General features: G+C 38.2%; 1 protein-coding gene across 26 annotated transcripts in view; it reads left to right on the top strand.

Moving 5' to 3' along the window:
• TTLL5 (tubulin tyrosine ligase like 5) overlaps positions 1–15,986 on the top strand; it is a 311,462-nt gene that overhangs the window by 744 nt on the left and 294,732 nt on the right. For all 26 annotated transcript variants that reach the window (XR_004431492.1, XM_033187360.1, XM_033187367.1 and 23 more), the window contains exons 2-3: positions 1,071–1,241; positions 8,076–8,182. Coding sequence is in view for 25 of the 26 variants with exons in the window: in XM_033187360.1 (XP_033043251.1) it covers positions 1,168–1,241; positions 8,076–8,182 (181 nt within the window). In the remaining variant the exon portion in view is untranslated. The remainder of the gene's footprint in view (positions 1–1,070; positions 1,242–8,075; positions 8,183–15,986) is intronic.

Genomic DNA, 15,986 nt, shown 5'->3' with positions numbered 1-15,986 from the left:
TATGGTCATTTAAACATATTCCTTTTCTTAATTTGTAGTTCCTATTTCTTCTTCTGACACACACAACGAACATGTACTTTTTTACTTTGGAAAAAATATTTTAAGTTAGAAATGCAGTGTTGGAAATTTCCCAATTTTATTGTCTATTTGAGAGTCATATCAAAGTTTGTGATTTTTAGTAAGGAAGAATAATTTTTAAGAGTGGAAGGGCATTCCCCCCTCCCCCCCAACTATTTATATGGACCTTTGATTCAAGAGAATATATTCATCTTTCGGTTCATTGTTGAATTTATTTTACGGGAAACATGATGGCATCTTGTCAGAGTGCTTGTCATAGAGCCTAAATAAATATTTTCAAGGTTTTTTTTTTTTTTTTGAGACGGAGTTTTCTCTCTTGTTGCCCAGGCTGGGGTGCAATGGCGCGATCTTGGCTCACCGCAACCTCCGCCTCCCGGGTTCAAGCGATTCTCCTGCCTAAGCCTCCCGAGTATCTGGGATTACAGGAATGAGCCAACACACCCGGCTAATTTTTTTTTTTTTTTTTTTTTTTTTTTTTTAAGATGGGGTTTCTCCATGTTGGTCAGGCCGATCTCGAACTCCCAACCTCAGGTGATCCGCCCGCCTTGGCCTCCCAAAGTGCTGGGATTACAGGTGTGAGCCACCCTGCCTGATCTGCAAGGGTCTTAAACCTTGAGTTTTTATTTATTTATTTTTAACCCAGGCCAGGTTTGTCTAGCAAGGAATATATGTTTTAGGGAATCAGTCACCTGCCTCAGACTGCCCTGAAAGTGAAGAGTCTATCCTTTTGGTGCATATTCGATTTAGTAAATAATGAGAAACTCAAACTTAGTAACAGCTCTTCAAATATATAGAGCACAGACAGTATGTTTGAAAAAAATCTTGATTTTTGTGGCATATTGAGGCACTGTTATGGAAGATAAACTTATAGAGGTTGAGCTCTATTGAGGAATGTAGTCATTCTCATTACTTAGATTACCAGCAATAACCAATAAATAGACAACTGCATTGTGTTTCAGGTCAGTTGATCTGATCAAGTTGATTTCTTGCAGGAATTTGTGCCATCCAAATTAGGCTTGATCCAGTGAATCTGCTAGGAAAGGTCTCTGAGGCCCCTGTCTGCTGACTGCATGACAAACCCTAAAGGAAATGCCAGTCGTGATGGCCCGGGACCTGGAGGAAACAGCATCATCCTCAGAGGATGAGGAGGTCATAAGTCAAGAGTAAGTAATAGCAAGCCTGCTTTTGACCTGTGCTTTATACTCTTTTACTTATATACTCTTCTCTTCTACCTATATACTCTTTTATCTAGTGTCATTCCTTGGGGATTATCTAACTCCGGTTTTAGCTTCCATCCATAATGTCGTTTAAGGTCTTGTTATTCAGTCCCAATCAGCTATGAGAAATGAGATAAGGCTCTCTTTCTGGGCTCATAAGCGAACATCAACTCTAAATGTTGTGAAATGCAGGTAGTAGCTCTTGGTGAATCAACTCTTGCTCAGAGCTGCCAACATAGAAGATTTTGAAATGTTTCAGTATGGAAGAAAAGCATGTCCAAACTCTGTGACATTAGTTACGTTTGCTAATTTTCTCAAAAGCCTTTACAATGATAAAATGGTGGTAATATAGAGAGGTCAGGTAACTTACCATAGTAACTCTGAGACAGGATGTTAGAGTTCTATGGCCTGTGCTGCGTCAATTGAACCACGTTGCTTTCCTGAGTTCTTTTAGTTAAGAGTGCAGTTTCATGATTACTGGGTCATCACAATAAGAATGAATGATAATAGCCAGGCATGTTGGCTTATGCCTATAATTCCAGCACTTTGGGTAGCTTAAGTGAGTGGATCATCTGAGGTCAGGAGTTCAAGACCATCCTGGCCAACATGGTGAAACCCCATCTCTACTAAAAAAACAAAAATTAGCTGGGTGTGGTGGTCGGTGTCTGTAATCTCAGCTACTGGGGAGGCTGAGGCAGGAGAATGGCTTGAACCCGGGAGGTGGAGGTTGCAGTGAGCTGAGATTGTACCACTGCATTCCAGCCCGGCTGACAAGAGTGAACCTCCATCTCAAAAAAAAAAAAGAAAGAATGATAATGATAAATATAGCTACTACAGATGATGATAAAGGCTTTATCTTATCTATATCTTATATATTTTTAAATCTGAAGATGTTATTATGTACACTTTTTTAAACTCAGGAAATTTTTTTCACTTTTTTTCCACTTTTTTTTATCAGGAAATTTCCTCAGTGATGCATCGAGCGTAAATGATGCATTCAGATTTGAACTTAGCTTTTCTGGATTTTGATCACTTTGCTCTTTTGCCTCCTTTGATTATTACTTGACACAGAGTAAAGAGAGAATCTGGTTTAAAGGTAAAATTCATTTTTAAGATTCTCCGTGAGTCCTTTTGGATATGTGTGTACTGTGTAACCTGAAAAATAGAGATAATATCTCCCAGACTATTTTGTAGGGGTCTGGTTAGACTCAAATAGAATAATGTATGTGAAATTACTTTGTAAGTGCCTTACAAATGTAAGGCATCATTCTTATTGGTTTTAATATTGAATTTATGGTGGGCTTCTTATAAGATAGATTACTTGTTACTGTAATTTGAAGAAAATTGTTGAAGCATTAAGAAAGCTTTGAGGAAACATTTCTTATCAGTGTTAGGTCATAGAAACGAATAGAGATTTGAAAGTATATTTGGGTCATTCTTGTTCAGGATAATTAAAAGGATAATTCCCTCTGGTTGCTTTGTCTTTTTCTGACTTTGCTTTCAGTGTGCTGCCTTTTACCCATTTCATACAACTTTTTTTTTTTTTTTTTGAGACGGAGTCTCGCTCTGTCGCCCGGGCTGTAGTGCAGTGGCCTGATCTCAGCTCACTGCAAGCTCCACCTCCCGGGTTTACACCATTCTCCTGCCTCAGCCTCCCGAGTAGCTGGGACTACAGGCGCCCGCCACCTCACCCGGCTAGTTTTTGTTTTTGTATTTTTTAGTAGAGCCGGGGTTTCACCGTGTTAGCCAGGATGGTCTTGATCTCCTGACCTTGTGATCCGCCCGTCTCGGCCTCCCAAAGTGCTGGGATTACAGGCTTGAGCCACCGCGCCTGGCCCATTTCATAAAACTTTTAACTTCTGCTGCAAGTATCAGTCTTTCCCCTTTTTAAAGGTTGCTCTTTTACTCCATTACTGTCTCTCTTATTAGTGGGTTTACAGATTGGGCCTGACAAATGTTAGATTGAACTATATGAAACTGCCATTTTGGTAGGTCAGAAACAGTCAAATACTGACGATTGCAGATAGTTTGACCTAATATTATAGTAGGTACTTAGTAAATTCTTGCTGACTGAATAATGAAATGAAGGAATAAATGAAGGCTTTATACTTTACGTTACCTTAGATCAGAGTTGTTAACTTTTTTATGACATGGATTCCTTACCAGAATAATATTTTTAAGGCTTCAACTAAAATACATATCATTACAAAGAGTACTAATTACATTCAAATGCAGTTATTAAAACACATTTGTAACATAGTAATATGTGCTGTTTTACTAATACATTAAATAAGATCATTTAAAATCTGGGAAAGTTAAATTTTGTTTTCTAAAGACAACAACATGAAGACTGTTTTTGTTTAGTTTGTGTAAGATCAGTACACTGGGAGGGTGGTCTTTGATTAACAATTGTAGATGGGGGGACTGGGAAGCAGCATAGATATCTGGGCCACCAGTATGAGGTGTCATCATTTAGTGACTAAATGATTATTAGAAGGAGAGTTGCCCAATTGTTGTCCAGCCTGATCATGCTAGCATTTAGATAGAAAGACCATGATCACATGTGATCTAGGGGTGAGTCTTAAACTACTATAACTTAGAAGTAGTGACAAATGTAATATTTTGAGATATCTACAACACCTGTAATAAGGTATAAAAATACCTGTAATTGGCCAGGCGCAGTGGCTCACGCCTGCAATCCCAGCACTTTGGGAGGCCGAGGTGGGCAGATCACTTGTAGTCAAGAGTTGAAGACCAGCCTAGCCAATATGGTGAAACCCCGTCAGTACTAAAATACAAAAATTAGCTGGGTGTGATTGTGAGCGGTGGTAATCCCAGCTACTTGGGAGGCTGAGGCAGGATAATCTCTTGAACCCGGGAGGCAGAGGTTGCAGTGAGCCGAGATTACGCCACTGTGCTCCAGACTGGATGACAGAGTGAGATTCCGTCTCAAACAAAACAAAACAAAACAAAAAAACCCCTGTAATTTTAGATGACGTCAAAGGCACAGATAATGCTAATATTACCATGGTTCATTGGCTTTGTTCATAATTAAGAAATACTGAATTTCTAGTAAAAGTTAGTGAAAATAAAGGTATAATTTTCCCCCTTCTCCCATACAAATTTATGGACCACTTCTTCCTTTCAGACTCCTACTGTTGATTTTTAACAGTTAACCTTATTTCATCAGCTTATGTCTTGTCTATCAGACACTTATTTTTTACATCAGGAAGCTTAAATCAATCTTGTTCATTTTAAAAGTTGATTTAGAAGTTTGAAGGCCGTAAATCATCTCAAGATGTTGACTTGATCCAAAGATGTATATCCATGGACATCTGTTAGATCTGCTCAGATGCTTAGGCTGGTGAAAATATTAATTCCTTGCAATCCTGGACTTCAGGAATAGAAATTGTCCAGGCAGTCCTTGTTTTGCATGGTATTATTTCAAATAGAAAATGTAAAGAGGCTATTTTTCTATATTTTGCTTGGGGATCCCAAATACAACTCTGTATATAGATGTAGAAACTTTCATGTAAGAACGTGATGTGATTTCTTTGGTCACTGAAAAAATGTCAACTTTAATTGCTATTGTAAAAGGCAGTTAAAAAGATCATTAACAATCAATTATAAAGTGGGTGCTATATAGGAGTTCAGAGAAGGAGGTATCGTAATGGGCTGAAGGAGCTGGGGAAGGCTGCCTGAAGGTGGTGAGACTTCAGATAGGCCTTGGAGAGTGGGCTTAGATAAACAGAAGTAGGGAAGGCATTTCTAATAGGGGTAATGGTATGAAGACAGCCTGGAAGCAAGAATGCAAAAGCTGCTCACAGCTCCATCTTTGAGTTATGTAGGCTGGGTCCCAGGAGTGAATGACGTCTATTTCTGATGAAATTATTCCTGGAAAACCAAAATGTTTTTAGGCTTTCAATAAAGTGAATCATAAAACTGATCTGCTTTGGTGATTATTCAAATTCTGTGTTTTTCATGCCTATGAAAGTGGATATTAATATATACCAGTTTCTGATGTGAATGAAAATGTGAAGTCCCAATTTTCAGTTTCCTAATCATTCTGAATTTTTTTCTTTTAGCGCCACTGGTGGGAATATGTTTTTCATGACAATTTCGCATATTCCTTTAGTTTTTTTTTTTTTTTTTTAGCTAACCTTACTGTTTACTCTCTCTTTTTTTTTTTTTTTTTTTGAGACGGAGTCTCGCTCTGTCACCCAGGCTGGAGTGCAGTGGCCAGATCTCAGCTCACTGCAAGCTCCGCCTCCCGGGTTCACGCCATTCTCCTGCCTCAGCCTCCCGAGTAGCTGGGACTACAGGCACCGCCACCTCGCCCGGCTAGTTTTTTATATTTTTAGTAGAGACGGGGTTTCACCATGTTAGCCAGGATGGTCTCGATCTCCTGACCTTGTGATCCGCCCGTCTCGGCCTCCCAAAGTGCTGGGATTACAGGCTTGAGCCACCGCGCCCAGCCAACTCTCTCTTTTATCTTTCTATAGGTTGGAAGTGAAAAGATTACTCTGTTAGAGACCTGGCTTTCTACAGATAGTACAGTTAGGGCCTGGGCTCTTCTCAGCTGTGTACCTGTTGATTGTGTTCCCCTTGTCAGACATTTTTAAATTGGAACAGCAATCCATTGTTTGTAAATGCTAAGGCATAGTGGTGCCAGTTGGTAGCTAGTGCTAGATTGACAGAGGACTTTGGATAGTTTCCAGAGTTCCTGTCTGAGACTTTGTAGTTTAGGCTGCCTGTTTTTTTTCTCTACTTGCTGATTTAGAAATGTAGTGGAAAAATGAAGGTTGGAAGAGATCATAGGAATCGCCTGGCTTCATGCCCACATTTTACAGGTGTTAACGATGAAGAAGCAAGCAAGCTACGAAAAAATCCTTCTTGCTAAAAAAGGTACCCTATCAACACCGTTTCTCACGAGTGGGTACTGTCACCAAGCCAAAGAACAAGAACAATAAGCATTCACATGCCATTTCTAGAAAACAGGGAATGAACTAGGTATGCTGTTCTTTGCTTTCTTCACTAGAAAGCAGTTGGCAGCTTGTCCCAAGTCTAAAGACTGCCTCACTCCTAAGATTGGGCACCTGACAGACGGTGCGTTCAGAGTGTGAATCTTTTTATCTTTTTTTTTTTAAATTGAGATGGAGTCTTGCTCTGTTGGCAGGTTGGAGTGCAGTGGCGTAATCTCGGCTCACTGCAACCTCCACCTCTCGAGTTCAACTGATTCTCCTGCCTCAGCCTCCTTAGTAACTGGGACTACAGTCACATGCCACCACACCCAGCTAATTTTTGTAGTTTTAGTAGAGATGGGGTTTCACCATGTTGGCCAGGATGGTCTCGATCTCTTGACCTCGTGATCTGCCTGCCTCGGCCTCCCAAAGTGCTGGGATTACAGGCGTGAGCCACTGTGCCCAGCCCGAGTGTGGATCTTTTTAAAGTTGGATTGGGAGGGGCTGACTTGGCCCTGAGATTTGTGGTATGACCTTTGTTAAGGGATGTGGTTATGTGAGTTTTTAAGAGTCGAGTGAATCTTGGCCAACTGGATTGTATTGCATTTAAGGAACTGATCAGTTTAAGTTCCCAAATAATTGAATTCAAGGTATCCAATATATAGAACTTTGCTGAAATGCGATTAGGGAAGCAAATAGTAGAAAGAATACAGATGTTGGGTTCAAATACCTTTAACCAGCTGTATGACCTTAGGCAGGTTACTTAACCTTTCTGAGACAGTTTTTCTTTAGTTCATAGTATGGGCAAGGGGATTAAGTGACATATGAAGCTCTTAGTTTAAATCCTGGCACATAGTAGGTACTCAGTTCATTTAATTTTATTTCTCTTCCTACCTCCCTGCCCAAATGAGGGTGAAGATTTTCCTAATCTGTGAATAAATATTCATCAGCCTAAAATTAAGCTGAGATTTCCTGAGGATAGGGAAAAAGAATAAAGTGAGAGGTCTTTTTCTCCCCTGTGGTTTTATACTGGAGGAAAATATATGTTGTTCCATTTAGCATGGGTTTCCTTTAAAATACGTGATTTTAATTGGGATACTTGTATTCAGAGTTCCTAGTTCAGAATCTTAGGATGCATCATCAAATTAGCTTGAAAATGGACTATGGCATGTAAAAGGAGTATGTAAATTATTGTGAACTCATCAGTTAGGATTCTTGATGTGTGCAAAGGATTACAACATAATCCAAATGGTCGTAAGTAATAAAGAGAATATGTTCACTCATATTCAGGCATATCTTGATTCTGAAACTCCCACTTTAACGCCCAGGATCTCTTCAGTCAACCTCCTGCTGACTTTCTCCTTCACCAACAGCTACAAGCTCTTCCCTCAAGGTCACAAAATGGTTGTTGACGTTCCAGACTTCTCATTCTCATCCTATACCATCAAGAAGAAGACAGGCTATCATCTGTAGCCATTACAGAAGAGAAAGAAACCATTGCTTTTTCAGAGTCTCAGAACATGTCTCCTTAAACTCATGGGCTCCAATTGGTTTATGTGCCTATCTCTGAACCACTAACTATACTGATGATGAAATATCTTGATTGGCTGAAACCAATCAAGGCCCATCCCTGGACCAGAAATAGAGTTAATTTTAAACACACAGCTAAGAATGGGAGATGTGATTTCCCACAGGATATTTGGGATTTGTATTCCAGAAGGAAGGGGAAACTTGCTAAGCAACAAACCATAGTAATCTGCATCAGCAGTTAGTTCGGATTTTGAGCTGTAAATTAATGAAGGCTTTGTTGTCGTTATAGGGATCATCCATGCATCATGTGGACTGGAGGCTGTAGGAGAATTCCAGTTTTGGTATTCCATGCCGATGCTATTCTTACACAGGACAACAATATTAGAGTAATTGGAGGTGGGTATAACCTCTCCCACAGAGGACGGAGCTGGGCATGGCCCGGACATCCTTGTCTTAAAGAAGTTGATATGACATATATATAGGGAAAGGGCCTTGGCCATGAGAAAAATCAATTGAGTTGTTATTCTTCAAATATTATAATTTCTTAAATTGTTTTCTGCTTATGTTTTTCCTCTGATTTTTTTTTTCCCGGAATAATGTGTACATGTGTTTATTTTTTTTATTGTGGTAGATTACGCATAACAAAATTTACCATTTTAACCATTTTAGAGTGTACAAGTCATTGTTTTTTAGTACATTCACAATGTTGTGCAGCCATCACCACTGTCTAGTTCCAGAACATTTTCATCATCCCCAAAGTACAGCAGATACCCATTAAGCAGGTATCCCCAGCCCCCATACCACCAGTCCCTGGCAACCACTCATCTATATTCTGTTTTTATAGATTCGCATATTCTAGATGTTTTATATAAATAGAGTCATGTGATATATGGCCTTTTTTGATGGGCTTCTTTTCACTTAGCATAATGTTTTCGAGATTCATCCATGTTGGAGTATATATCAGTCCTTCATTCCCTCTTATAGCTGAATAACATTCCATTGTATATGCTAATGAATGCATTCCAATGATAAACCACATTTTGTTTATCCAGTCATCAGTTGATGTACATTTTTTTGTTTCCACCTTTTTAAAAAATTTTATTTTTAAAATTTATTTATTTTTTAGATACAGGGTCTCACTGTGTTGCCTATGTTGGTCTCAAACTCCTGGCCTTAAGCAATCCTGCCTTGGTTACATGCATGAGCCACTGTGCCTGGCCTGTTTCCACTTTTTGTCTGTTGTGACTTGTGCTGCTATGAATGTTCATGGAAAAGTTGTTTGGACACCTATCTTCATTCTTTGGGGTATACCCAGGAATGGAATTGCTAGGTCATATGGTAATTCTCTGTTTAACTTACTCCGTGTCAAACTGTTTTCCATAGCAGCTGCACCATTTTAATTCCCATCGACAATGTATAGGGGTTCCAGTTTCTCCACATCCTCACTAACATTTGTTATTTTCTGTTTCTTAGATTATAGCCATACCGGTGAATGTGATGTGGTATCTGGCTGTGGTTTTGATTTGCATTTCCTTAATGAGTAATGACATTGAATATCTTTTTATGTACTTTTTGGCCACTTCTGTATTTTCTTTGGAGAAAGGCCTATTCAAGTCCTTTGTACATTTTAAAAATTGGATTGTCTTTATTGTTGTTGAATTATAAGAGTTTTGTATGTTATGGATGTTAGACAACATATATATTTTACAAATATTCTTACTCTGTGAATTGTCTTTCACTCTCTTGTTAAAGTTCTTTCATGAGCAAAAGTTTTTTGTTTTGATGATACCCATTTTCTTTTGTTGCTTATATTCTTTGTGTCATGTCTAAGAAACCATTGCCTAACCCAAGGTCGTGATCCCTGTGCTTTTTTCTAAGAGTTTTTAAGTTTAAGCTCTTATATTTAGGGCTAAATAGTCTTTGATCCATTTTGAGTTAATTTTTTAATGTAGAGTTAGGTAAGGGTTCACCTTCATTCATTTGCATTTGGATATCCAGTTGTCTCAGCACAATTAGTTGAAGAGACTATTCTTTTCCCCACTGAATGGTCTTGGCACTGTTGTCGAAAGTCAGTAGACCACAGATGTATGAGTTTACTTATAGACTCTTAATATTTCATTGAACTATACATTTATCCTTATGCTAGTAACACACTCTTTTGATTACCATATCTTTGTATTACGTTTTGAAATTGAGATTGTAAGTCCTCTAATATAGTTCTTTTTCAAGATCTCTGGCCATTCAGGGTCCCTTGCAATTCCATGTGAATGTTAGAATCAACTTTTCCATTTCTTCAAAAATGGCTGTTGGAATGTTGATAGGGAGTGCATTGAATCTATAATCACTTCTGAGGGTGTTGCCATCTTAATGATGTTAAGTCTTCTATGAACGTGGGATGTCTTTCCAATTTTTTGGGCTTCTTTAATTTCTTTCATCACGGTTTTATAGTTTTCTGTGCACAAGTCTTGTACCCTCTTCGTTAAATTTATTCCTAAATATTTTGTTCTTTTTGATGTTATTGTAAATAGAATTGTTTTCTCAATTTCATTTTTGGGTTATTTACTGCTAGTCTATAGAAATATAACTGAATTCTGTATATTGATCTTGTATCCTGAAACCTTGCTGCACTCATTTATTAGCTCTAATAGTTTTTGTGTTTAGGTTTGTCTGCATATATTATGTTATCTGCACATAGAGAGAATTTTAGTTCTTCTGTCCAACCTGGATGCCTTTTATTTCTTTTTCTTCCCTAATTATTCTGGCTAGAATTTCTAGTACAATGCTGAATAGAAAGAGGCCATCTTTGTCTTGTTTTTGATCATAGGAAGAAATCTTTCTGTTTTCTATGCGTATGATATTAGCTGTGGGTTTTTCATAAATGTCCTTTGTCATGTTGAGAAGGTTTGCTTCTATTCCTAGTTTGTTGTGTGTTTTTATCATGAAAAGGTGTTAGTCAAATGCTTTTTCCACATCAACTGAAATGCTATTTCCCCCTTCATCCTGTTAATGTGGTACATTACATTGAGTGACTTTTTGTATTGAGTCTCCCTTATATTCCTGAGATAAATCCCACTTTGTCAGAGTGTATAATTGCTAGTATTTTATTTTATTTTTTTTAAGATGGAGTCTTGCTCTGTCACCCACACTGGAGTGCAGTGGCGCAATCTCAGCTCACTGCAACCTCCACCTCCCGAGTTCAAGCAATTCTCTGCCTCAGCCTCCTGAGTAGCTGGGATTATAGGTGTGTGCCACCACGCCCGGGTATTTTTAGTAGAGATGGGGTTTCACCATGTTGGCCAGGCTGGTTTTGAACTCCTGACCTCATGATCCACTCGCCTCAGCCTCCCAAAGTGCTGGGATTATAGGCATGAGCCACTGTCCCTGGCCTAATTGCTAGTATTTTGTTGAAAGTTTATAGTTTTCTTCTGATGCCTTTGTCTGGCCTCATAGAGTGGGTTCCCTTCAACCTCTGCTTGTTGTAGGTCTATTCATATTTCCTATTTCTTCTTGAGTCAGTTTTGGTAGTTTATGGGTTTCTAAGTATTTGTCCATTTCATTTAGCTTATCTAACTTGTTTGCATACAATTGTTCATAGTATTCTTTTATAATCCTTTTATTTTCTGTAAGGTCTGTGATAATGTCCCCACTTTCACTTATTTCAGTCTTTTCTCTTTTTTCCTTAGTCTAGCTAGAGGTTTGTCAATTTCATTGATCATTTTTATTTTTATTTTTTTAGCAACAAAGTCTCATTCTGTCACCCATGCTGGAGTGCAGTGGTGCAATGCTAGCTAACTGCAGCCTCAAACTTCTGGGCTCAAGTGGTCCTCCTGCCCCAGCCTCCTGAGTAGCTAGGTGTGTGGGTGTACATCACCATGGCTAGCTAATTAAAAAAAAAAATAGCTTTTTGTAGAGATGGGGGGGGGGTCTCACTATGTTGCCCAGGCTGGTCTTGAACTCCTGGCCTCAAGTAGTCCTCCCAGCTCAGTCTCCTAAAGTGTGGGGATTATAGGTATGAGAATTTGCACCTGGCTTTGTTGATAATTTTAAAGACCCAACTTTAAAAATCCACCTTTTGCTTTCTCTTGTTTTCTGCATTGTTTGTATATTATCAATTTCACTTATCTCTGTGCCTCTTGGATTTTAAGCAGTGCTCTGAGCCCTGGTGTTAGTCTGTAGCCATCTTCCAAGGTTATAACACTGTGGATCAGAACTGTCTTGTGGTATAGTGGAAAGAGTGTACACTTGGGTTCTCGGCCATTGGTTCAAATCCCAGCTTTGGCACTTCTTAGCTGTGAGTCTTGAGCAAGTGACTTAGACTCTCTTAACCAGTTTCATTATTATTAAAATCTTAACCAGTTTCATTATTAGTAAAATTATTAGTAAAACAGAGAGAATATGTTATTGTGAGGATTACATGAGATCATTTAATGTCTGACACATAATAGGCGCTCGGGACTTGGGTTGCTTATTTTACTGATTGAATAAGATCTGTTCTACTTATAAATGACTTTTGTCTTGTCCCTTAATAGGTCAGGAGTTCACAGGACTGTTAGCGTTGCTTCTGGGATTTGAATCCTCCTTCCTATCCAAGGATCCTTGTGTTCTAATCCCCTTAGCAAGTTGCTAGGTTACCATTTAAAGGGATGTGGTTCATTCATGTTCTCTGAAGGCTGAGTAACTGAAGACCCCTTGTTGAGAAACTCCCTCTAAATATGATTTGAGCCAAAATTTTAAAGGTGGATAAAAACAAATATTCCCCCCAAACATACTTCTTTTGGTCTGTTTGTCACATAAAGTAATCGATGTATTCTATGACAATAGGGAGACCCTTCTTTTTTAGAATACCTAACGTTTATTGGAAAATAATATCCATCAATGTCATCTATTTAAGCAATTACTATTTTTTAGGATCCATAAGTCTTCTTCTTTACACATTCCTGTGATTAAAGAAAAAGCCGCTAAACTTTTCTCAAATTCTGTGTTTTTGAGTTTTCTGTATCTTTCCTAGTTCCTTGTGGCTTAATAATTTTCTTCACCTTCCTTAATGAAAATAACAATTTGAATGACTTTTACTAGTTGCTGCTTCAGTTTTCTGCATTGTTAAATACTCTCAGTCTGTAACTTTTTTTTTTCCTTTTGGCTCTCTTAAATAGCTGACACAGATCTGTTCAGATCATAAGCCTCTGGTTAAATCCCCCTGAGAAGTGTATCTGGGGCAATAATTACCTTCTGTTGATCTCATCGTGTTAGATGCCAGCTTTGTTTTTTCTCTTTATGACATGTTTCATTGAATTCACTATTAATGTTTTTGGTACAATATGATTTCTCATGTTTTATTTGTGAAATATTCCAGGAATGTGGCTTTTTTTTTCATTATAACCTTGTTTTTTCCCCCAAATTGTGTGTACTTTAAATGTGTAAATGGGATTGTATTTTAGAGACAACAGGTATTTTCAGCTTAAACTTCTCTTAGAATGAAGCATTTGTTTTTGTAATTTGCTCCTGAATGTATTTATTTAGTCAGTTTGTATTTGCATATACTAGCAATAGATGTATGATGCAAGCTATATATGTGATTTGAAATTTTCTAGTAGGAAATTCTTTTTAAAAGTAAAAGGAAACAGGTAGGTGCAATTAATATATTTTATTTAACCCAATATATTCCAGAATATTATCATTTTCACATTTACTCAATATAAATAAATAAGATATTTTATATCTAGTATATATTTTAACATAACAGAGCATCTCAATTTGCTGCAAAATTTTCACTGGAAATATTAGGTCTATATTTAGAGTTTATAACTTTTATAGTTGAAAAAGTAAATTCATATACTCAGTTGTTTCTTTCCCCTCCCCACAGGCAAATTGTTTAAAATAGGATTTCCAGTAACTGAATCAAGTATTCATTCTTAAATTTAAATTAACTAAAGTTAAATAAAATTAAAAATTCAGTTCCTTTGTCCAACTAGGCACATTTCAAGTGCTATTAGTCACACATATTCGACAGCACAGATATCCTAATCCTAATCCTAGGTAACCTAATTTTCTGATACTAGGGTACAGCTACACCCTGTTGCCATTAAGGGAGTTATTTTTGTGTTGTACAAGTCAAAAATGTCAGCTTTATCTTTATCCTGATTTCCCATGCTATTTTTGTTTAAACCCTTTAAGGCGTTTCACTACTCTCTAGGTACTTGGCTGTGTTGACAGTTAGATTATTGGTTTGTTTTCATTTGCTCTGCTGTGGTCAGTCCTGGAACTTGCTAGGGGACCTAGCACTTCAAGTTGCCTCTAGGGGCACATGTGAGTGGTTGGAGAAGAGGAAATTCTATGGTCTTTTCTGTGGTGGAACCGATGTGGTGCTTGTTAAGAGGCTTAGAAATAGGATATTTGGCAGTTTGCTAGTAGTCAAGGAGGACCGTGCTCTGCCTCGTGTTTTTATACAGAAGAAAACATGGGATGAGGTGGTTCTTTCTTAGGCAGTTGGGCAGCTTCAGTTTACAGTTACAATCTTCCATTTGACTCTTGTCATGGGAGAGAAAGCCTAGGCATGTTAGTCAGAGTTCTTGTTACGGGAGAGAAAGCCCAGGTACATGTTTATCAGGGTGCTCCAGAGAAATAGAACCAATAGGATACAAGGAGACCGGGAAGGGGAAGGGAGGAATTAATGTTGTTATAAGGTTATTGGTATATGTAATTATGTAAGCTAAAAAGTCCCATTATCTACCATCTGCAAGTTGGAGACCCTGGGAAGTTGGTGGTCCAGTTTGAAAGCCTATGAGCCAGAGAGCCAGTGGTATAGATTCCACTCTGAGTCTGAATTCCTGAGAACCAGGGGTGTCAAGGGCAGAGAAGGTCTATGTCCCAGCTCAACCAGTCAGTCAGAGAGGGAGCTCAACCAATCACCCTTTTGATCTATTCTTGCCCTCAGTGGATTAGATGATTCCCATTCACATTTGGGAGGGCAATCTGCTTTATTCAGTCCCTGTATTTAAATGCTCATCTCTTCTGGAGATACCTTGACAGATACCTGTAAATGATGTTATCCAGGTATCTGGGCATCCTGTGGCCCAGTCAAGTCGACACATAAAAATAACCATCATTACCAGGTTTCTTAAGAGAAGCCCAGAAATCTAGATTTTTATATGAATTTTTCCAATTTTCAATGGCTAGCAACTAATTTAATTTTATTTTAAAGCATCATGAGTAACAGACAGACCACATCTGCAGATTGGGTCTGGTTCTTGGGTCACCAATTTATAACCTCTGGTTTAAAATATACTACCCACCAGCCTTATTGCACACAGAGGACTACCAGACACAGTGTATATATGAACTGAAAATCTCCGGCAGTGATGTTTGCATTCTGTCATTCCGCCCTTCTTTTCTTGCACTACTCTTTTGGAGCATGTTCAATGTATCTGAGTTGGGTTATAGTTAGGTGATATGGATTAGAAGTGGCTTGTCACTGCTTACTTCTTATATACTGTAAGAATCAGATTTGCCACTGAGTGTGGTGGCAGTTGTATTTTTCTTTTATCTTAGGAGGAGTAGGAGAAATAATAATAATAGCATTTTACTTTTTTTTTTTTTTTTTTCCTGAAACAGGGTCTTGCTCTGTCACCCATGCTGAAGTGCAGTGGCATGATTACAACTCACTAGTACAGCCTTGACCTCCTGGGCTCAAGCAATCCTCTTACCTCAGCCTCCTGAGTAGCAGGGACTAGAGACATACACCACCATGTCTGGCTAATTTTTTAAGTTATATTTTGTAGAGACAGGGTCTTCTATGTTGCTCAGGCTGGATTCAAATTGCTGGCCTCACGCAACCCTCCCACCTCGGCCTCCCAAAGTGCTGGGATTACAGGCGTGAGCCACCATGCCTGGCCCATTTTAATTTTTTAATTTGCTATATAAAATATATCATTAATTATGCACAGTGCATATACTAATGACTATTTTACTATGTATTTATTTTTTTACTATATAAAAATAATTTATGCTATGTAGAATAATTGTTTCATAGCTTTACATGTATTAACTGATTTAGTGCTTACAACTACCCTATGCAGTAACTACTGTTATTATCAATTCCATTTTACAGGTGAGGAAATTCATCATAGAGAAATTAAACAATTTATTGAAGGCTACAGGGAAGAAGTAGAACCAGGGTTTGAACCCTAGTTTTACTCTAGAG

The sequence above is a fragment of the Trachypithecus francoisi genome, unplaced genomic scaffold (assembly GCF_009764315.1).
Source record: "Trachypithecus francoisi isolate TF-2019V2 unplaced genomic scaffold, Tfra_2.0 Lachesis_group3, whole genome shotgun sequence".
Lineage (NCBI taxonomy): Eukaryota > Metazoa > Chordata > Mammalia > Primates > Cercopithecidae > Trachypithecus > Trachypithecus francoisi.
Note: the sequence above shows the minus strand (reverse complement) of the source record. Positions and strands in the feature narration are given on the sequence as shown.